The sequence below is a fragment of the Eupeodes corollae genome, chromosome 3 (genome assembly GCF_945859685.1).
Source record: "Eupeodes corollae chromosome 3, idEupCoro1.1, whole genome shotgun sequence".
Lineage (NCBI taxonomy): Eukaryota > Metazoa > Arthropoda > Insecta > Diptera > Syrphidae > Eupeodes > Eupeodes corollae.
Window position 1 is genome coordinate 52,178,970 of NC_079149.1, and position 22,889 is coordinate 52,201,858.

The 22,889-nt window shown below is 31.5% G+C and overlaps 1 protein-coding gene across 3 annotated transcripts in view; it reads left to right on the forward strand.

Annotated features, from left to right (window-relative positions):
- LOC129952461 (rap guanine nucleotide exchange factor 4) overlaps window positions 1–22,889 on the forward strand; it is a 225,633-nt gene that overhangs the window by 46,505 nt on the left and 156,239 nt on the right. For all 3 annotated transcript variants that reach the window (XM_056065049.1, XM_056065047.1, XM_056065048.1), the window contains exons 3-4: window positions 15,283–15,425; window positions 15,753–15,844. In XM_056065049.1, coding sequence (XP_055921024.1) covers window positions 15,283–15,425; window positions 15,753–15,844 — 235 coding nt within the window. The remainder of the gene's footprint in view (window positions 1–15,282; window positions 15,426–15,752; window positions 15,845–22,889) is intronic.

Here is a 22,889-nt window from a genome sequence, read left to right on the forward strand (position 1 = left end):
AAAATGTACTTACCCTGGGATGAAACTGAAGAAAGACAACGGAGATTTTAATTGTGGAAACAATTTTATGGAAGTTTGCATTTATTTTTTAGTCTTTTTTGGTCTTCGTTTCATTTGAAAAAACAGTCAGCGGAAATTAATGGAAACAGAGTACAAGAGTTTGAGTGTAAACTGGTGGGTGATTTGTAAAATTAAGAATGTCCTGGATGGATTCTGTTGAAAAAGTAGATGAACATTCCTGATATTTTTATAAACGTATAATGAAAGACGGTGGTACCCGTGGCATGATGGTTAGTGCGTTGGACTGTCATGCTAGAGGTCTTGGGTTCGATCCCTGCCTATGCCATCTAAAATCTTTTCACGGGTACTGCCTCTTGCGAGGAATTGACAACTTCTCCAAGAGTAACTATTGTCATGAAAAAGTGCTTTCTCAAAATTAGCCGTTCGGAGTCGGCATATAAACTGTAGGTCCCCTCCATTCCTGACAACATTACTCGCACACAGGAATGGTTGAGAGTTGTAAGTCACTAGGCCTTGGTTCTCAATGGACTGTCGCGCCACCCAATTTATTTATTTATTTATAATGAAAGACGATATACCAGTAGAATGGTACAGAGGAAAGTTAAACTCTCTGTCCCCAAACGGAAGGTCTGATTTTAATATAACAAAGAGGCACACCATCGCATGATGTCCATCTCTTCGTTTTGTTCCTTATTCATTTTCCGGGGGAAAACATCAGGTTGGTGTAATTAATGTTTTCTTCTTTCACTGGCTTCTTCTCATCATCAAGTTTTCTGCAGTTTGTAATTAAAGTCAGTGTTGTTGTTTTTATTTTTATTATTATCATTTTGCTTTATGGACAGGCATAATTGAACGTCAAGGAGCCAACAAGTTGATCAGCATTTTGAGTTATTTAAAGAGTTATGTATGCAATTTATCATTGTATACGATATAGTAAGAAAAACGATGCGGTGGTTTGATATTTATTATCAACATTTGTGAGTTTTGTTTTCCGAATTTGATTTGTTGTTGGTTTTAATTTTCCAATTATTTATAAAGACATCTTATTTGCTTCGTATATTATGCGGTCATATTGCTCTAATGGTCTAGGATATAAAATATTCAAGTCGATCAATTTAGTGGTTATGTTTATTGAAAGATGAAAAGTATACCACCCACGTATTTGAAATAGAATATTGGACTATCATTACAACAATTATTTACGTTCTGAGGATGTACGATTAACAGAAAGAGAGCATGGGTGCCAAAAACAAGACCGAACTTGTAGGAAGTTTTTCAAATACTTTCCTAATTGATGGTCTTTCAAAATTTATATAAATTAAAACTGTGAACATTTAAACATCATATTTTACTCCTATATTTAATGACACAAGCTTTATATTGCAATTAACTTTCCTGTAGCTGTTGATTGCATCCAAGTAGTACCAACGTTTATCGGTATTCCTCGGTCTGCTTCTCAAGTATCCATTAGACATACATAAGTTCTGTGTACCAGATGCATTAAAGGGTGCCCGAAAAGTAGCCAAGTACTATAATACTGGTTGGATTCACGGATTTGTATGAATATAGTATTGTAATATATTCGGCTAGGTCCACAATTGTAAATAAAACACTAATTTATTTTATTTAAATAGCTCCAAACTTATTTACTGAACACTTTCAATTATTACTTTTCAAACACAGTCTTTACTGTTTCGTAGTTCACAATCAATAATAACCCGCTTCGCTTCCGATCGCCTATTTATACGCCTCAAATCGGTTCGAGAAACTACTAGGTTCTTGTAGGAGCTCAATGTTCTCGATGCTTAACGAAGCGAGTTCTACTTTTAATCACTAGATGTTGCCCCTTCTAGGTTCTTGTATGCCCTGATTGTTATCTATGCTTAGCGAAGCCAGTTCTCTTCTTAATCTCTAGATGTTGCCCCATATTCTAAATGTTCTACACAAGTGTTTACTACCACAAATAAACGGTTGCTAAACACTTATTCTACTATTACACAATATGAAAGTAAAAGGGATAAAGAGTGTATACACATTACAGTATAAATAAATCATTAACTTAAATTAAAAATATAAGACAAGATAATTAATATTATTTCATTTATTGAATTACCGAATCAAATTAAATTCTGATAACAAATTATTTCTGCCAAATAATATCATAAGAATAATGATTAAAGGCCCAATGCAAACTGCCAACCTGAACCTGATATACCTTAGCTTTGAATAGCACGATGAATTTTTATAAAAATTTATAATTTATAGAGCATTGTTACTGTTCATAATTTTAAGTTTCTTTTTCTTACACTTCAGAATTTTCAGAAATAAGTTAGCTTATAGCAAGCTTCAAAATACGATCAGAATTTCATCATAAGTGCATGTGTTAGTAAAAAGTAACAAGTTTAGTATGATCTCAACTTACTGTTAATTTCTAGACTTGATTTGGAAATATTTTTATATATTTCCCCTGTATTTTTTATCATTTAAAGTCAATATATTAAGTGCTTAATTGAGTGAAATAAGAAAAATCTGGGTTTCTCACTTTTGTAAACTAAATGACGATAAAAATAACGTTTTATGTAATGTTTGTGCCAGTGCAATTTTTACAATCGCTCCCATCAGCTATTAAAAACATCATATATGTATATTTTTACAAAACTGATACCGAATCATAATTACCTGTAAGCATTAACAGATTCCAAGGTTAAGTTTAAAAAAAAAATTATTACTTCGATATTTGAATTTTTATTTTCTCTTATTTAATGAACTTTTTCATGCATAATTTCCTTACCAGTAGACAAAAACAACCTAAAAGAGCTAACAATAGTTCATTGAAGTACCTACAAAAAAAAGCTTCGTTCTTGTGGATTCTCATTAAAATATCATATCTATTATTTTCAAAAATTAGGTGTCAGAAGAAAAACAATTTCCTGTATTTTTTTAAATATTTATTTACAATTTTTCTGCACTAAGTTTTAATTGAAATAAGATGTCCAAATATAACGCTTAAATCTTAAAGCAATTTTTGGTCGGCACAATTTTGAGTTCCATAGTTATTCTGTAATCATTAAAATATTCCTTTTCCCGTGTTATATGTAAGTAAATGATTCGTTTAATACTTACTTATACACATTCGGTTTGAGTACCCTTTAATGCATTTGCTATTTGAATGCTAATGATAAGAATTTTGTATAAAACTTAAGAGTGAAAACTTTTCCGTATAAGAAATAATTTAAGAAACAAATAGGTTATGGTATCAGTTCCGCTGACAAAAACTATATTTGAAGACACTTTAGGGATGACTTTTATTCCTAATGCTTTTAATTTTCACTGCAAGTATAACATAAGCATTAAAACACCAACAAAATTATTGCGTGTCTTGATTAAGAATCTAGTCTCGGTCTCGACTCGTGTACCCGATAACCGACAATTGCTTTTAGATTTCATTGATGAATGGCTACGATTTCTATGCATAAAGAAAATTCCAAAAAATTGAACTGTTGCCCAGAAAAAGATGTTAGCATTTATTTTTTTATAGAATATTATGTAGTTTTGACAAAATCCATTATAAAATAGCAATTATTGGAATTTGAATGCCCGTAACATTTAGCCTATCGTTATTCATGAGTCTTCTTCGTAGCACAATTATTTGACAATCAAATCACCCTGAACTTTACGCTTTAAGAATCATTCAACAATGCTTATAATGTAACGTGTGAATTAGATTTTTTAATTTGCAACAGCCAAATCAAATTATTTAAATTATTAAAATTATAAAATATGCCGATGAAATAATTGATGAGAAAAACCAAGACAGAGACATTATTCCGTTGAAAGGGACCGATACTGAGACAAGACTGAAATTATTAATATTTTGTATAGATGTTTGGGATTTTTTCATGTGATTAGTTTAAACTTGTTAAATGTAATAGGTAGACATCATACTTGTAACCATACCTCTTAAACAATAGTAAAAGTTCATAAACAAAAAATTCCCACATGAATGCAGAGTTAAATTTTGTATTAGAAAATATTACGAAGAAAATTCTTCTAAGAAAGCTTTTGAGATGCAGCATTTACATTCCTTCGTATTATTGATTTAGGTAGACAGCATTTATGGTTAAGAGTTATAAGCCAGTATCCTTATGAGGTACTCATAAATTTCCTCTTATTTTTTTTAATAAATTTAATACTGCTCTGACGGTTTAAGTTAGCGTATTATTTTAATCATAACCCTTATGAATGAGCTATATTTTGGTTGAAAAGTTACAACATCCATCGCCACTGTGATATATCTTTAAAATTAATAGCAAAAAGAATCCCTAAATGTACACATAAGCTTGGCAATGTTCTAAGATACATTTTGTTTTATGTTGAAAATTCCATAAAAATTGCTCTTATACTAAAGCATCTAATATCAATAATAATTTATCGTTATTTTGGCATTTATATCTATTTTTGTTTATCTCAAATAACTCTCCAAAGGGAATAAAAATAATAATTTTGTGTTTAATCTTCCATTAACATACCTAAACAGCCCTTATCCTTTATTTTTGCCGGTTCATATACCATCTACTTCATTGAACCAATTGAAACAAATGACCCTCTATTCTACTGCTCTGCTGAACAATGTGTCACCTTTTATATAAATTTATTATGAGCCCGGAACCATAATTTTTCGTTTACTCTTTTTTTTTTGGTAGGTAGGTTGGGTATATACGGAATATATATATATATATATCCTTTTTTAATGCTTTCATGGTAGACAGTATCCCAGTTAAGTGTCCTTTTAAACACTAACCTTTATACGTTTCTCTCTAGGTACGTGAATAATCCACATAGAAATGCTTCAACGTTACCTTTAAGTTTAAGTCTTAAAAATAAAAACATAAAATTGATTGATCGTCAATGATAGCTTTCAATTATAGCCATTTCCTGTTTTTGTTTTCTTTTGCAAATTCGTTATAACTGTTTCAAAGTTATATACATGTACACATACACAATTGAATAATATTATTTTCAGTCGAACTTAATCGAACGAACAAAAAGAAATAAAAAAACAACAACAAATAAAAACAAAAACACAGAAAGCAGAAAACAACTTCAAGGACCCAAGTAAAACAATAAAAACAACAAAAATGGTTCCCATAGCAGAAAAATAAAGACATTTAAAACATTTAAAAAAGAAAGCAAACAAAAAACACAGCACTGGAGAATTCCTTTTCTGACGTGTATAACATTACTCTGAGAGATTTTAAGTAAATGGCTTCAATTTTTACGCAGTCAATCAAAGTCCTATAAAAGTAGAAAAAAAGTTACCTCCTTTCGCATGATATAAACAAAAAGATTCAACAATTCACATTTCGTAAAAAGCTGAAATGTTAAGTTTCAAAGTTTTTCGCAAAGGATTTTCTTCTTTCGCAATTTTGAGAAAAATACAATTTCAACTTGACATTAAATCTGATGTTTTTGTAATACGCATTTTCACTTGTTTTGGTATTATGATTAAACCTGTACATCGGGTGGGTTTGTACATTTGGATGTATGAATTTATTTAATGTATCCAAGTCTATATTTAAATTACAGAAATTCGTGACAGGATGCTATGTAATTTGACGGAATCCTGCCTATCCGTACTTTAACATTACATTTTTTAAATGTACATACATTTTGGGCATGACACTTGAAGAGGTTGTGCAATTATGGACCGTTGTGACAGACAATTTAGATTAAAGGTTTTGAACTCATAATAGCTATTTTTTATCAAAAACTAAGCTTGAGAGACTGTATCAGCTAATACCTCGAAAATATTGGCGTACGAAAAGCTATTCAGTGCTAGTCCGATTTATAAACTTGAAAATGTTGGCATTTCTCGAAGTTTCAAGGTCCCTAGAATCCAAATTAAAGACAGTTTTAGTTTCCAAATTTGAAGTCTACCGACCCAATGCTTTGACCTTTAGGTGCTAGGACAGACATAAGGACGGAATTGGAGGACCCATTTTTTTTTTTACTTCTCTACCATCTAATGTCATGTTTCATTAAAATACCGAGATCGAAATTTTTACGAATGCAAAACTTTGGTTGACAGAAAACGTCTAATGAATCAATAACTTTAATAATGTAACGTGACACTAAACTTATATAATTGTATAAATCAATTGAAGGTTTTTTCTAATAAATCAAACAAACGGATACAAAATATGTGTCACCTCCAATATTTTAAGATTATAAAAAAAAAATAAAAAATAATATATATAATTTTATGCAACGAAGAACAACGTAAAATTTGGAGGAAATCAAAGTAATTTTTTTTTACAAAAAAAAAATAAAACCTAAAATTAACAATTCTAAAAGTTGCTAAATATTTACAGAATATCTTGACAAAAATTAATGATGTTGGGTTTTAAAGTAAACTCAGCATCTACAAAAATATCAACATTCAGTAAAATTTCAGTACAAATTTAACTGCTAATTTGTTTATAAAAATTTAAATTTACAAGAAATACGACTCTAAATTGTTAAAGATTGATGTTCGATTTTCGATATCTCATGAATAAATTAAGGTATTGGCTTTAGAGTGATTTCATTCTGTGCTAGATTTTGTTTTAACGTAAGTTAATGACCTTAGAAAAATACAGGGTTTTTCATTTTGCGATTTAAACGTAAATAAAACAAATGAACAATTTAATTTTCATGATTATTTCTTTTTACTTACAAAGTTTGAACGTTGACTTTTTGTATAAAACGCTACATCATGTAAAGGGCCATATCGTGAATTGTTGCAAGCATCGATTATTTTGAGGTAATTTTTGACCACTTTTTGACACATATGGGCGGTATCTCAGCCACAACTTGACGAATGTTGGTTTTTAAGTGCTCAGGAGTTAAAGGTTTATCTGCATAGACACAGTGTTTGGCATAGTAAAGTCCATCAAGCGATGTCAAATCGCATAATCTTGGTACACGGCCAGGAAATGTCTCTTGTTTTGTGGCATTTGGCACCGTCTTGTTGAAACCCCATATTCTCCAAGGCGTATTATTTAATAGCAGGCAAAAATTACGTTCCGAATTGACCGTGAGAGTCTTTACATCGTCGTTGTCGAAGAAGTAAGGTCCAATCACACCTCCAAACCAAAGAGCGCACCAAATAGTGAAAATCGCATGTTTCGTTCGAAAGTGAATTGAAATCACTTTTTAATTTCACGTGGAATGAAATTGCATGTTCTTCAATTCGATCGACTTTGAAATTGCTTCGAACTGTCAGAACTGAAGGATCATTCATTTTTATTTTGTTTCTGTTTGCTGTTTTAAAGATGGATGCAATATTTTTGACAATTTAAGCGAAAAAGTAAACAGAATTCAAGAGAAAAAAGAGGCTGTGATGCGACCACCACTGATAACTTCCCATCCCGTCTGTCGGATTGTCTTGCTTAAAAGTTTGTCTATATGTACTCGTATCAATGTTTACCAAATTTGCGTACTATTTTATGTAGATTTAATTTTTTATGAAAAAACAGACTGTTGGATTTTTATACAAAAATTACTGAATATCGAAAACAATATTTTCTGTGAAAAAAAAATAAGTTTGAAGCCAATATTTCAAATTTTTGGAAAGATATTTGAGTCGAAAATCAATTTTTACCAACTTTTGTTTAATGTTTTTAGGTTTTAAATTTTTGGTACAAAAAACTGTCAATTAGATTTTTTCAAAATTTTATTGAATGTTAACAAAAACATTTTTTGCAAGATAAAAGTAGTTTAAAGAAAATCTACAATTTTTGAAAAGATATTTGAGTCGAAAATCAATTTTTACCAACTTTTATACATTTTTTTTTTAGGTTTTTATTTTTTGTAAAAAAACTGTCAATTCGATTTTTTTCTAAATTTTACTGAATATTAACAACAATATTTTTTGAAAGATAAAAGTAGTTTAAAGCCAATATCTACAATTTTTGAAAAGATATTTGAGTCGAAAATCAGTTTTTACCAACTTTTATACATTTTTTTTTAGATTTTTATTTTTCGTAAAACAAAACTGTCAGTTTGATTTTTCTCAAAATTTGTCCTAATGCTGCAAACAATATTTCTTATAAGGAAAAATTAGTCAGAAGCTATTATATAAAATTTTTGAATAGATATTTGAGTCGAAAATCATTTTTTACCAACTTTCTTTAATTTTTTTTCGGTTTTCAATTTTTTGTAAAAAAACTGTCAATTCGATTTTTCTAAACATTTTTCAAAATGTTGAAATCAATATTTCTTATAAGATAATATAAGTTTGAAGCCTAAATTTCAAGTTTTTGAAAAGATATTTGAAACGATATTCAATTTTTACCAACTTTGAGTGATGTTTTTTTTACATTTTTATTTTTTATAAAAAAAACTGTCAATTCGATTTTTCTCAAAATTTTATCAGATGTCAAAAACATTATTCTTCGTTGCACAAATTTGTTTTGGAGATAAAATCATATTTAAGTCGTAAAATTTTGGAGGTGACATATTTTTTTTCAGTTTTTTTTTGATTTATACAAAAAACAGTTAAATGGATTTTTTTCAAAAAATATACTTCTTTGATATCACGTTACAATATATTATACAAAATTTAATTCCAGTCTCTAGCGTTTTTGGTTCGTAACATATTTAGGGTTAACCAAAATTTTCACCTTTTTGTTCAAACTGCTATGGTAAAAAAACCAACCAAGCAATTTTCTTGAGAGCCCTTTCTGCATCTTTCTGCCTTATTATCTGTATAACAAAATTTATTTGAAGTTGATATCTCTTCTGGTTCTTGAGCTATGGAGGACGAAAAAAACGTAGCGAACGTACGGACGTACAAACGTACGTACACACGCACTCACAGACATCTTTCTAAAAATCTTTTATTTCGACAATAACTTCCTATGGGAAGTTAAAAATAAAAAGATACATTTAAATAAACACTTTTACTTACAGCAGCGATATTTTTAGTGGTACGAGCGAAACGATGATGTACAGGCCTTAAAATATTAAAGTTAAGGTTTTAGATAAATGTACAATGGGATGGAAAATTATCAGTGTGTACCGCATCCCTGTCTCTTTTTCTTATAAACGGTGATTTTTTAAGAACTTGAAAACTTTAAAAAAAAAACGCATAAAATTTGCAAAATCTCATCGATTCTTTATTTGAAACGTTAGATTGGTCCATGACATTTACTTTTTGAAGATAATTTCATTTAAATGTTGACCGCGGCTGCGTCTGCGTCCATTCGGAAAGTCCAATTTTGGGTAACTTTTTCGAGCATTTCGGCCGGAATAGCCCGAATTTCTTCGGAAATGTTGTCTTCCAAAGCTGGAATAGTTGCTGGCTTATTTGTGTAGACTTTAGACTTGACGTAGCCTCACAAAAAATAGTCTAAAGGCGTCAAATCGCATGATCTTGGTGGCCAACTTACCGGTCCATTCCTTGAGATGAATTGTTCTCCGAAGTTTTCCCTCAAAATGGCCATAGAATCGCGAGCTGTGTGGCATGTAGCGCCATCTTGTTGAAACCACATGTCAACCAAGTTCAGTTCTTCCATTTTTGGCAACAAAAAGTTTGTTAGCATTGAACGATAGCGATCGCCATTCACCGTAACGTTGCGTCCAACAGCATCTTTGAAAAAATACGGTCCAATGATTCCACCAGCGTACAAACCACACCAAACAGTGCATTTTTCGGGATGCATGGGCAGTTCTTGAACGGCTTCTGGTTGCTCTTCACTCCAAATGCGGCAATTTTTCTTATTTACGTAGCCATTCAACCAGAAATGAGCCTCATCGCTGAACAAAATTTGTCGATAAAAAAGCGGATTTTCTGCCAACTTTTCTAGGGCCCATTCACTGAATATTCGACGTTGTGGCAGATCGTTTTTACACCAAGATCTTTCCGTAAAATCTTCCATGTGGTCGAATAACACAAACCTAATTGCTGCGAACGGCGACGAATCGACATTTCACGGTTTTCAGCAACACTCTCAGAAACAGACGCAATATTCTCTTCTGTACGCACTGTACGCATTCGTGTGGTTGGTTTAATGTCCAATAAAGTAAACTGAGTGCGAAACTTGGTCACAATCGCATTAATTGTTTGCTCACTTGGTCGATTATGTAGACCATAAATCGGACGTAAAGCGCGAAACACATTTCGAACCGAACACTGATTTTGGTAATAAAATTCAATGATTTGCAAGCGTTGCTCGTTAGTAAGTCTATTCATGATAAAATGTCAAAGCATACTGAGCATCTTTCTCTTTGACACCATGTCTGAAATCCTGCGTGATCTGTCAAATACTAATGCATGAAAATCCTAACCTCAAAAAAATCACCCTTTAGTTATGAAAAGCTGTTAAAATTGTACCAGAAACAAGAAAAATGGCTAGTTTTGGTTAAAATGTTTAATTTCTGTTGGCAACCATGAATGAAAGTAATCACTTGAAAATTTACTTGCATTTTTAATATTTTATGTAATTCACTTCGAATCGATATTTTACGAATGCTTACAATTTCAAGTTGCAATCATATTTTAAATTCACATCTATTTCGTAATTTGGTAACTTTGTTACAAGAAAATTTACCAGATGGATTCTCTTTTAAATTTAAAATTATATTTTTGATAAATATTGAGAATTAAAAGATAGGAAAGTATTAGAGGCAACGTTTTTGATAGTTGAAACTTTGTTGCATAATAATGCGATTTTAATTAAACTAACAATCACCTTTTTTAAATGTCATTGTTATTCATGCAAGCTCATGGACTAAAAATGTCAGATTTTTTCCTTTATGAAATTAATTGGAACATTCCCATTAATTTATTAATAATAAAAATACTACTATTTTTTGGTCTTCGTATGTCAGGAATTCTTTGGTAACTTAATAGGTTTATTCACAAAGTTTCAATCCACGGCCAACGGACACAAACAAAACAAAAGTTGTTTCAATCCAATTCCAAAAGTTTCTAATGTCTATACTATATCCTTTTAAACTAAAAAATAATAAAGCATTGACACAGTTTTAGGTCAATGATGCAATAAATATTTTTCTAAACTCCAATAACAAAAAATGTATCTGCATATATGGAAAGCTATAGGTACTTAAACAAATTCACATTTCAAAAAATTGTCTACTGTGTCTAAATTGTTTATTTTCAATGCACTTTCGTACTGATGACAGCATCAGTAGTTATGGATTTTCTTTGTTTTTATTTTACTTTTTTTATTTGTATTTTTATTTTTTGTTGAAAAACGAGTGTCTGTGAAAGTTATTTTCTAAAAAAAAAACAACGAACTCAAAGAAAAACAAAAGAATCGTTTTATTTAAAAACTTTTAGTCTGAATGCCTCCCCTTTTACTAAACCACTCCATTCGATTTTGAAAGCCATTAACCAACAAAATTATATATATTTTAGCAAGGATACCTTTGGCTGTTGTTCAAAATGGACGATACAAAACGATATTCTGAAGAAAAAAATAATAAAAATACAAGAGCTATAAAAATATTTATTTAGAATTTTATTCGAGCTATATCTATTTTCTCATATTTTGGTTTATCCTTCTGCAATATTGTACCTGAGTATGAGTTTTTAGTAGAGTGTATAATAGGTGGAGTTCGTTTCAAAAATAAAAGAAATGAAAAATAAAATCAATAATTTACTTTTGCTGTGGTGAAAATGCATAAACTTATATTAAACAAAATTCCAAATTATGATAAATTGTTTTGAATAAATACATAGCTAAAAAATAAGAAGGTTTATTAACTTCCCATGGGAATTTATTGTAATGGGTCCGAATTATCGAATTGAAAATTTGGAAATTTCTCGATGTTTCAAGGTTCCTAGAGTCGAAATAAAAGATTTTAAGAAAGATGTTTTGCGTTCGTGTATACGTACGTTGGAACGATCGTAAGTCCGTACGTCAGTACGTTCGCGACGTATATGTTGCAATTAAGAATGTGTGAAATATTGATCAGGATCTGTTAGCTATAGCCTTTTGAAGTATACGTAATAAGATAACTTATATTTATTAATTTATTCAGCTTAAAACAAGCTATAACTTAACATAACTTAACTTAACTTAGCACTAGCTTAACATTTTTTTTTTAAGTTCTTGTTATCATGGCCCACATAAAAGCTCTTTAATGTACAAGAACTAACAATCCTGATTCTATTAGACTTAAAATTACAAGGGACGAGGAATTCGGACTCAAATAGGGAAAAAGTAAAGGGTATCTTTCAGATGGGATTTGGAAATGTTAAAATCGAAGACTACCATAGCAGCGTTGCAGCGACGAAGAATTCTGGACATTGGTTTAAAGTGCCCGTAATTAGTGCGGTGATGAGGTATATAGAATAGGGAAACAGATCGCAGATTTCGAGGATTGGTGTTTAGATGAATATCACTCAGGAGTGACGGGGAATCTATATTGCCCATTAACAATTGGTGAGCATATCAACGTTTTTACGTCTATCAGTTTTAGTCGATCGGCATAAGGAGACAAGTTGGATGTATCATCCCAGGTGAGGCCACGTAAGGCAAATCAAACGAATATTTTCAATTCTGAGTGAATGATTTTCATAAAAGGGAGACCATACTTGGCTTGCATATTCAAGATGAGGACGGACTAGCGAAATGTAAAGCGCTTTAGTTACATAGGGGTTGGAAAATTCTTTTGACCATCTCTTAATAAAACCGAGGGATCTAATGGCTTTATTAATAATTTGGGCAAGACGGCGTCATTAAGGAAGGAGTATACTCAATGAGAGATCTTATAGCTTTATTCATAATTTGGTCAAAATGGGAATGGAAATTCAGGTGTTTGTCACACATAATACCAAGGTCTCTAATAGAATCGACTACGTTGACGGCGTCATTAAGGAAGTAGTATACTCTATGAGATGGGATTTGTTTGCGCGAACAAGTCATTAGCTTAAATTTACCTACATTTAACTCTAGGAAATTATGCATGCACCAAACAAAAAAGATATTAAGATCATTTTGTAAAAGTTAGGAATCAGATGCAGTAGAGATAATCTTAAAAATGTTCTTATCATCCGCAAACATTAGGATTTCAGAGTTATTTAATTTAAGACAGACATCGTTAACAGATAAGACAAAGAGAAGGGGCCAATGTGACTACCTTGTGGATCTCCAGTAGTTGCATGTATGGGACTGGAGACTGAGTTACGGAAAAGGACTCTATAAGTTCTATTCGCAAGTTAGGAGCTTATCCAGTTTATAAATATAGATGGAAAGCCTGGGGCTCTTAGTTTGAGATAAATTATCTTACGGGATATTTTATCAAAGGCTTTGCTATAATCAGTGTATACAACGTCAACTTGTTTGCCATTCTCAAGGGCTGACAAAACTTTGGATATAAATTCAATTAAGTTAGACGTAGTGGATCTTCCTTTAAGAAAACCATGTTGAGCGAAGGAGAATAAAGGATTGCAATGGAAATAAATGGAATCATAAACTAAGCTTTCAAAAAGTTTTGGAATGCATGAAAGTTTAGCAATAGGTCTATAATTGTTAATTTCAGTTTTATTGCCTTGTTTACAAATGGGAAACATAAATGAATATTTCCATATATGGAGAAACACACCTTGGGGAAAGAGAGAGTTCAAAGAGTGCAGTTAGAGGCTTTGACAGAGAATGCATACATTTTTTTAGAACAACTGATCGGACGCCATCAGGACCAGGGCTATAAAGTTTTTTTTAAGGCTTCCGATTTTGGCAAGTACCATTTCTTCAGTTATTGTAAACGATGAAAGAGAGGTTTGAGTGCAACTATCTAAATAAGTATAGTAGTGTGGATCAGGATCATGCAGATGTTCAATATACGATTGATTCAGAAAAAGAATTATAGGCGAGAAGATAAATGTTGTGATCAGTATCAGATTTGGACTGTAAAAAGATCTTCGAAAGATTGTTACAGGTATTTCTTAGGCTACGGAGCTCTCTGTTGTACCAAGGGGAAGCAGAGATGAAATCTTTTTTACGAGAGAACGGTACTGAATCTTCAATACAGTATGAAAGAATCAAATAAAACCAATTTGTAAGGGACTCTAATGTTAAGTGGAGGGATCTTAATTCAAAGTCGGTTGAGCTAAGAAGATTGTTAAGTTTGGAGAAATCAGCCCTACGAAAATCATAACAGTAATTCTCCATTTCCAAAAAGTTGTTTACAAGGTTGAGAGAAGGAGAGGGTTCGCGATGACATCACAGTTATCGCAATCAGATGAGAATATGAGATCGAGGTGTCTCCCCATAAAGTTTGCTACTCCATTTAGTTGAAAAAGACCACAATCAGACAGACGATCAATGAACAGAGATTCAGATTCAGAAGAGATGTTAGTTGGAAAGAAGGATATCTGATCATCTGAGGTGGAAAAATTGAGATGGGGAAGATTAAAGTCTCCAAGAACAATGATCAAATCATTAGGTTGCACTAGTTCAAGCAGATAATCAATGGCATTAACAGCAGCTTGGTATGCTTTAATTTGTTGGTCGGGTCGAATATAACAACAAAGGACAAAAAGATTCCACATTCAGAGCCGATCATTTGTTACCTACAAACCTTTAAGCTTCCACGATCACAAAAATTTGAACATACTTTTAGTGTTTTACTCAAATTTTGTATTAGATGTAAGACTGACATCCTATATTCTGCATGATATAGTTTTTAAGTTGAAAGTATTTTAAAAATTATTTTTAAAACTTAATTTAATGTTGGAAAAAAATAAATATGTCTATATCATAAATATAAAATAGAAAATCGATAAGAAGCATACAACCAAGTATTTCTATAAATTCTCTCAACTTATTACAAATTGGCATTTCGACTGACAGGAAACAATTTACACCACAAGCGCAGTTATTGCGTGACTCGTGCTCAAATTGTATTTCATAATAATTACGCTATACCTTTATCTAACAAAATAAAATATACCTCTATGTACGAATGAATATGGCAAGAAATCAATATTTTTAACCCTTGTTTGCCGAAAAATATCCCATATCCCATTAAAGCTGCAGGTACCGGCACCATAGCGCTATAGAACCATGTTTTACATTTTACCCACATGAATTTCCACCATCTGTTAATTTCAAAAACGACGACATCCTATATCCCATACAGACGATGCTTGATTATGTTCCTTAAAATATACTCGTACTTATACATCCACTTTAACGAAAACTTTTATCCACCAAAACCTAATTGTATACTCAATTTCTTCCCTCATTGCAGGCCTTGTGATAGAAATTTACGAGATGCGGAGTTAATATCCTGCCGCTTGAGACGGGTCGAACCACTATGTCGCCTCCCGGGATCAGCGCTACAACAACTTGCAATGTGTGGATTCTATGAGGATTTGGAAAAAGGAGTCACTCGTGAGTATAACATAAAATACATATTTTATAAGGAACTTTTCTGTTTTTATTTTTTTTTTGTTCGTTCTGCCCCAAAGAGCAAAGACATCATGTGTCATCTTTTTATAGTTCTCTTAGATCCTTTTGAACTTATTATTCGTCCCTATTAAATTTATTATTTGTGGTACTTTTTCGGTTGCCATACATCACCCTCATCCTGTTTTATTATTTTCGTGTAATTTTAGAGGATGTAGATGGATACAAGGAATTTTAACAAACACAGTTTATTTTTTCAACTCTTTATTCAGTGGTTGGATGTTATTTTATATTTTATTTTTCTCTTTGTAGTTTTCCGAGCTGGCGAACAAGGACGATTCTGGTATGCTGTTTTAGGTGGCTCACTAGAGGTCAGATATCATGCACCGGATACAGATGGCAAGGTAAAGTTTGCATTAATTTAATTTGAACTTCAGAGTACCTATGTACCCATGGTACCTACCTTAATACATACATATATGTATTTACTTCTACCCTTTTATATAAATCTCCAGGGAAGCTTTGGTTTGCTTATTGAGCTTAGGGTGAGTTATTAGAGGAATAGACAGTAAAAGATGAAAAGAAATATTTTACAATGTAAAGCTGATGTGTTTTTTTGTTGTAGCTTTTAGTTTAAAAGTTGAAAATTAAATTTTACAGCGGATAGAAGTTGGTGTTTGTCTAGCCTTAGAGATTAGGTATGTAATTTAAGTGTATAGGAAGAATCGATAAGTGAGCTTGAATAAAATCGTTGAAACAAGTTTATTAATAAATGAGAAGGATGTAAGTACCTAAGCTACACAGCACAATGCTAATACATCGTATAAATCAATTATTAGGTTAAAATTTGTGAATTTATAAAACTGATGAAAACTTTTAGTTTCAAATATCTGAGTCCTTTCATATTTAATGTTTTTGATGTAAGAAACAATTTAAAATATAACCTTTTATACTAAAAAGTGTAGAACTTGTCTTACTAAGGAACTTAAAGATTATTAATATAGTATCTATGAAAACCGTCCGTTGTTATACAACATTGATTTTAAGATCAACCTTACTCGCTAAACCAGTAAGCGCTAGCTATAAGACCATTTGTGGTTTGATTTTTGGAATGGTATCATGTTTTCGCATAACTTTGCGAGTACCAAATAGCTTAAAGTATAACGATTAACGATGTTGGATTTGTTGCCCATCAAAAAAGTCGTTTTATTTTTTGAAAGTTCGAAAGCTTTGTAATTTCCTGGAATTTCCAATGAAAGGTGATGTCTATACCCTTAGTTATCACTATTCCTCTAAATCAAAAGGTTGTTTTTTTTTATGAAGTTTAGCATAGAAAACGCTACAGTGATTGGGAAGACAAAAAAAGAGGTTGGGATGCGACCCACACTGATAACTTCCCATCCCGTCTGTCGGTTTGTATTGCTATTGGGTTTTTAGTTAAAAAAGTTGTCAGTAGAGAAATTCTTTAAAATTTCAAAATTACCAACAATATTTTTCATATAATAAACTACTTTATTTTCAATATTTTGTTTCGGTAAAAATAAATTTTTACCAATTTTAGTAGCATTTTTTAAATTTTTACAAATTGGATGAGTGAAATTTATTTGAGAGATATCAAAAACCGAACATCAATTTGCGTACTATTTTTTGTAGATTTTTTTGTTGGATTTTTATAAAAAAATACTGAATATCGAAAACAATATTTTCTGTGAAATAAAATAAGTTTTGAAGCCAATATTTTTAATTTTTTAAAAGCTATTTGAGTCGAAAGTAAAGTTTTAGTATTGTTTTTTTTTTAGGTTAAAAAAAAACAAACTATTAATTTGATTTTGATAAAAAATTGACTGAATATTGACAACAATATAAATTAAAAGATGAAAGTAGTTTAAAGCCAATATCTAAAATTTTTGAAAAGATATTTGAGTCGAAAATCGTTTCGGAGATAAAACCATTTTTTATTCTTAAAAGTTTTGAGGTTTCGTGATTCAGAAGTGGTGAACATAATCATCCACCAAGATCTGTCGATTTAACACCTTTTAGTATCTGCTGATGTGCGACAGCTTATTCAAGACCCTAAAGTTAACAATCACATACAGTCGTAAAGCACGAATTGGCCATGGAACATTTCATGGAAATGAAGGCAGAAACATAATCTATTTGTGACATAAAATATAAATATTCAAAATGTTTAATTGTGTTATACAAAAAATCCAATTTATGTGTTTTAAATCACAAAAATAAAACTATAGGTAAACTGAAATTTAAACCATTATTGACAAATATTTAAAGTCAACTTTAAACATAACTGTGCACAAATAGCATTTTCAAGAAACATATTCAAATTAATTGATAAGCCGTATTTTCTGTTAAAAGGCTTCGTTAGCAAAAATATGCGTTAAATACGTTATTTTAGGTCTAGTAAATTAGGTATAATGAATTGTAACCGTCCATCCCGAAGGACGGCGGCGCTGTAGAGCACCTCAACCAACTTGGAGCAATCACTTTTAATGTGTCACAGATATGTTCTAATGGAACGATCACATATTCAGAGTTACAAAAAATGCAAGAAATTTGTCACTCCTGACCTGGCCGTAGTTTGCAAAGCCTTTTTTCGACCAAGGACATGAATAAAACTCGCATATTTGGAGGGTAGGCACCCCTGAACAAGTTTAGTTGTCTTTGGGACCGAATTTTTTGAATTGAGAGTTTTAAAAAATATAGGCTATAAAACTATAAACGAATATTTTATATCGCTTGAATAACGGCACAATATTTCACGTCTTTTGTTGTTTAACCAGTATTTTTACAAACTATGTTCTCACGAAATTGCCAGTTCTACAACTAGAACTTCTAGAAATATCAATACGTTTACACTTCGAGCTTAATTTTGGACGTTCTGTCAAGTGAAGAGATTCTTTTGGCAACCGCACCTCAAGAATTATGAGTGCTTTACACAACTGGGTTTTTCCTTGCCAATTTTGATATACAAAACCATAAGACCAGTGTGCACCAATGTTTTCTCTTAAGTCCTTCACTATATTACTAATGTTTGCACTATGCTTAAGGATTTAAGAATAACACCTTTAAAATAATACAACACAATAACATTATAAATTATCGATGATTATTAAAAAGTTAATTTTTAATGTTGTTAATTTAAATAGAAGAAATAATCTCTTTTTTTAAAGACACGAGAATCACGTTGAAAGGGGGCGAAATGACATTATTATAAAATATAATGCATAATTGGTGTTTTATTTAAATAAATATATACCTATGTATATACATGGTATACAAGCAAATTTGATTTTATCACATTAGGTACCTACGCAGTTATATCGAACAAGGTAAAAGACCCGATTTCTTATGCATAAAAGGACATATTCCGTCACAGATTTAAAATCTTATTAACTCAATAATATAAAATACATATCAATTTATACACAACAAGTTTTATATAGAATCTTGTTTCTTTTGAATGGTAAAAATGCCTTCTTATTTGTAAATGTTAAGATATTTTTGTATTAAAATATCACACTTGAAACTTGAGAGGCAAGAAACAAGCTCTCTTTTTGCAAAACAATTTTTTCTTTGAAAATTCCAAGAAAATTCAACAAATCGATGAATGTCAGAACTAGCTATTCTTGAACTCTCTTCGTCCTCCCTCCAAAGCCTAAACACTCACCTCTCGTCATCATCACATCCCACGTTATTATTATGGTGTTTCTCCACTGAGAAAAGAAAACTCCTTCACCTGGAAAAGAATTTCAAAACACGTTCGTCTTCAAAGTTCGATACATACTCGTACATAACATTAGTATCTCAGGAGGCAGAAAAAAAAGAAAAAGAAGAAAGACTTTTCAAGTGGCAACTGTTGAGCCATTCGTGCATGATGAACGCAAAACAATTGAAGTCGACGGCGATGTCGAAGTCTATGACGATGATGACGACGACAACGTACGGTGGCAAGAACGACGACAAAGTTGAAGGCTCTTAAGATGATGACATTGATGTGAACAGTGAACTTATTGGCAAGTTGAACCTCGAACAAATGATGTAACAAAAACTTTTTCAAATTACCAGTCTGATGTTTTATTGGTCTATTTGCACTATCTATATATAGCTCCTTCACTATCTAAGGAATGGTACGCGATTTCGACAGTAAAGTAAAACAATTGTTAGGTCATCTATTTTTAAAAACGTTTAACTTTCTCATTACCAAATTAATTTATTACCAAAGTATGTAGGTTCACAAGGGCACGTTTTTGCGATCAAGTTTGTGCTTTTTTTATACAAATTCTTAGACGAAATTAATAGAAAGAAAAGTGTCAGGCATTTGATGCAAATTTCGATAGCTAGGAAGGTATTCGAAGTAGTTGATAATTAGATGTTTGGGTTTCATTCTTTTTATAGTTTTTTTCCGAAGTTTATAAACATAATTCACCAAGTGGGTTAAGCCCCATGTGTTAAATTGAATAAATCTCAGTTTTAATTTGTCAACATGTGTCAACATATAAAGCAAGACGATTATTTTGTACCATTCTCTGAATAACATTAAGTCTTCTTGCAAGAGAAAACAGTCAGATGAAGAGTTTTTTTTTTTAATTTTTAATGTCATCAGCATAAAGACGAATTTTGTATGATCGAAACCAAGTCATTTTATATAAAACAAATAGAATAATACCATGGTGACTACCCTGGGGGACACCAGAAAAATGAAAAAAATTTGCAAACATATTTTTACGTGTGTGCTTATATGGATGCTTCATTTTGGAATTTTGATGGCGTGATGGTTAGTGCGTGGGAAAAAAAAGTGCGTTGGACGGAGGTCTTATGATCAATCCCTGACTGTGCCATCTAAAGTTTTTTTTTTCATAGGTACTGCCTCTTGAAAGAAATTGACAAATTCTACATGAGTTGTTCTACTCTTAATAATGCTTTCTCAAAATAGTCGTTTGCATTCGGCTTGAAACTGTAGGTTTCCCCGTCCCTGACAACAGCACTCCCACACAGGAATGATTAAAAGTTGTAAGTCACTAGACACTAGTTCTCAATCTGCACCAAGCTGTCGCTCTCTGTTATGACCCCCAAATTAATACTTTGTTTGATTTGATATAAATCAAACAGATTTGTAGTGATTTTTAAAATCACTAGATGACCCTAAACTAGAGTAATGGACGTAAACTGTGAAACATTGTGCGTAACGATGTTTATTGGTTTTCGTTCTAAGGATGCTACTGATGTTGTAGAAAGTCTATTTTCTGTGAAGTCTGGTGCCGTCGTCTGTCTGGATAATATTAACCTTAAATTTGTTTGTGACTTTCTTGGTTTTGCTTGATTCGTCTTAGGTTTTTGACATTGTCAACCATGTCATTCTGTGTAAGACAAACAGTTCTTAATATTTCAGCAAGTTCCGCCAGGTTTCTATATTCTTATTTCATTAATAGAAAAGAAGCAGTTAAAAATTCTGTTTTTCCAGTTTTGCATCTACTTTGGCTAACTAGTCTGGATCCTGAGGGTTTCAGGGTAATCGCCTATGCGGACGACATTGCTAAAAAGCGGTTTCAGCAAAGCATCTTAACACCTTAAAAGAACTCTTACAAAATGCCTTGAACAGCCTAATAATTTGGGTTGATCGGTGTGGCCCTGGTTACCTAACTCTACGTAACACCTCTTGATATATTAAGCAAACAAATAGCTGCAAGCGCTGCAATTTTCCTCAAAGCTTTGTCGCAGTGGATTAAAAACAGCATTGACCACTCCGAAATTTTTGGGTATTTAGAATCAATTCTAAAGCACACAGACTACACCATCCCCCAACTGCAATTCGACAGAAACTTCCAAATTTCTATACTAGGATAGGGCATTCCTAGAAGACGAGTCAATCCATTTTTATACAGATGGTTCAAAAACTAAAAGAAAGGGCTGCTGGAGGTGTGTACTTTGAACGATTGAAATTATTTATATATTTATTTATTCACATCAATTAGAGATCTTAACATCTACAATTAGATTACAAAAGGTCAAGAAATAAATAATCATATATAAACCATAAGTTTTTAAAATAACAATAATATAAAGATGGTTTGATTAAACAATTCGAAAAGAACAAAAATATATTATTTTTCTAAGTGCATCTGTTGAAAATTATAATCAATATGATTTGAAATGAGACTAGTTTCTTTAACACAACGAGTTAAAGGTTCATTACGAGCATAGTTTACCCTAAGTTCCTTTTCTCGGAATAAGCAACGTTCTTTTATTTGACACAAACGAGAATACAAATCTATCAACTATAAAAGGAAAGGGTATTTAATTTGATGCGACAAAATGTCTCTTAAAAACATTACTGAAAACATTTTCCTTCTTTTTTCAAGTGACTAATTTCCAAGAAGTTTACATCTAGTCGAGAACGGTGGGATTTCGATGTTCCAACCTAAATTCTGAATAATAAACCTTGTAATTTTGTTTTGATAATTTCAATTCTATTTGAATAAATATTGTAGTAAGGATTCCAAATCACACAACATTATTCTAAGTTTGATCTACGAGAAACATAGGAGTTAAATAGAGATTTGAGGACAAAAGAGTCTTGAATTAGATTTAGCTACAATGTATTCTACATGCTTGCTAAAGTTTAGTTTTGAATCAAACAATACACCAAGGTCCTTTTTCTCCAAAACTCTTTCAAGAACAAAGTTATTAACTTTCTAATCAAAAGAAATTTTCGAAAAATTGCGATAAAAAAAATTGGCATTTATTAACGTTCAAAAATAATTGGTTAGTTGTACATCATTCTGTTAGCTTTCGGAGATCATTTTGCAGAAGAATACAATCATTTAAAGAATGTATGCATCTGAAACACTTTAAATCATCTGCAAATAAATGTGTACTAGAATTTAAGAAGTTATCAGCCAGATCGTTGATAAATATTAAGAAAAAAAGAAGGGGACCAAGATGGCTTCCTTGCGGAACACCCGAGGTAAGAATAATTAGACTAGAGAGCACTTGATCAATACAAACGAATTGTACACGATCTCTAAGATAGAACTCCAACCATTTCAACATATTTGAGTGAAAACCAAATTGTTTCAGTTTTCCAATCAAAATAGTATGACTAACTCTATCAAAAGCCTTCCCAAAATCAGTATATTATATAACGTTAATTTGGTAGCCGAAATTGGAAAAGATAGAAAGATTAGTGGTAGTGGTTCTTCCTGCAATAAAGCCATGTTGAAAAGGTGAAATATGCTCCTTAAGGAGAAATGTCAACTTTTCACATATAATTTTCTCCAATAGTTTCAGTATACTTGATAATTTACAAATAGGACGGTAGTTATTTACTTAAGGCTTAGAACCATTTTTATGAATTGGAGAAAGAAATGATTTTTTCCACACTGAAAGAAATTCTTCAAAATAATTAGTGGAATTTCATCAGGGCCTTGCTTG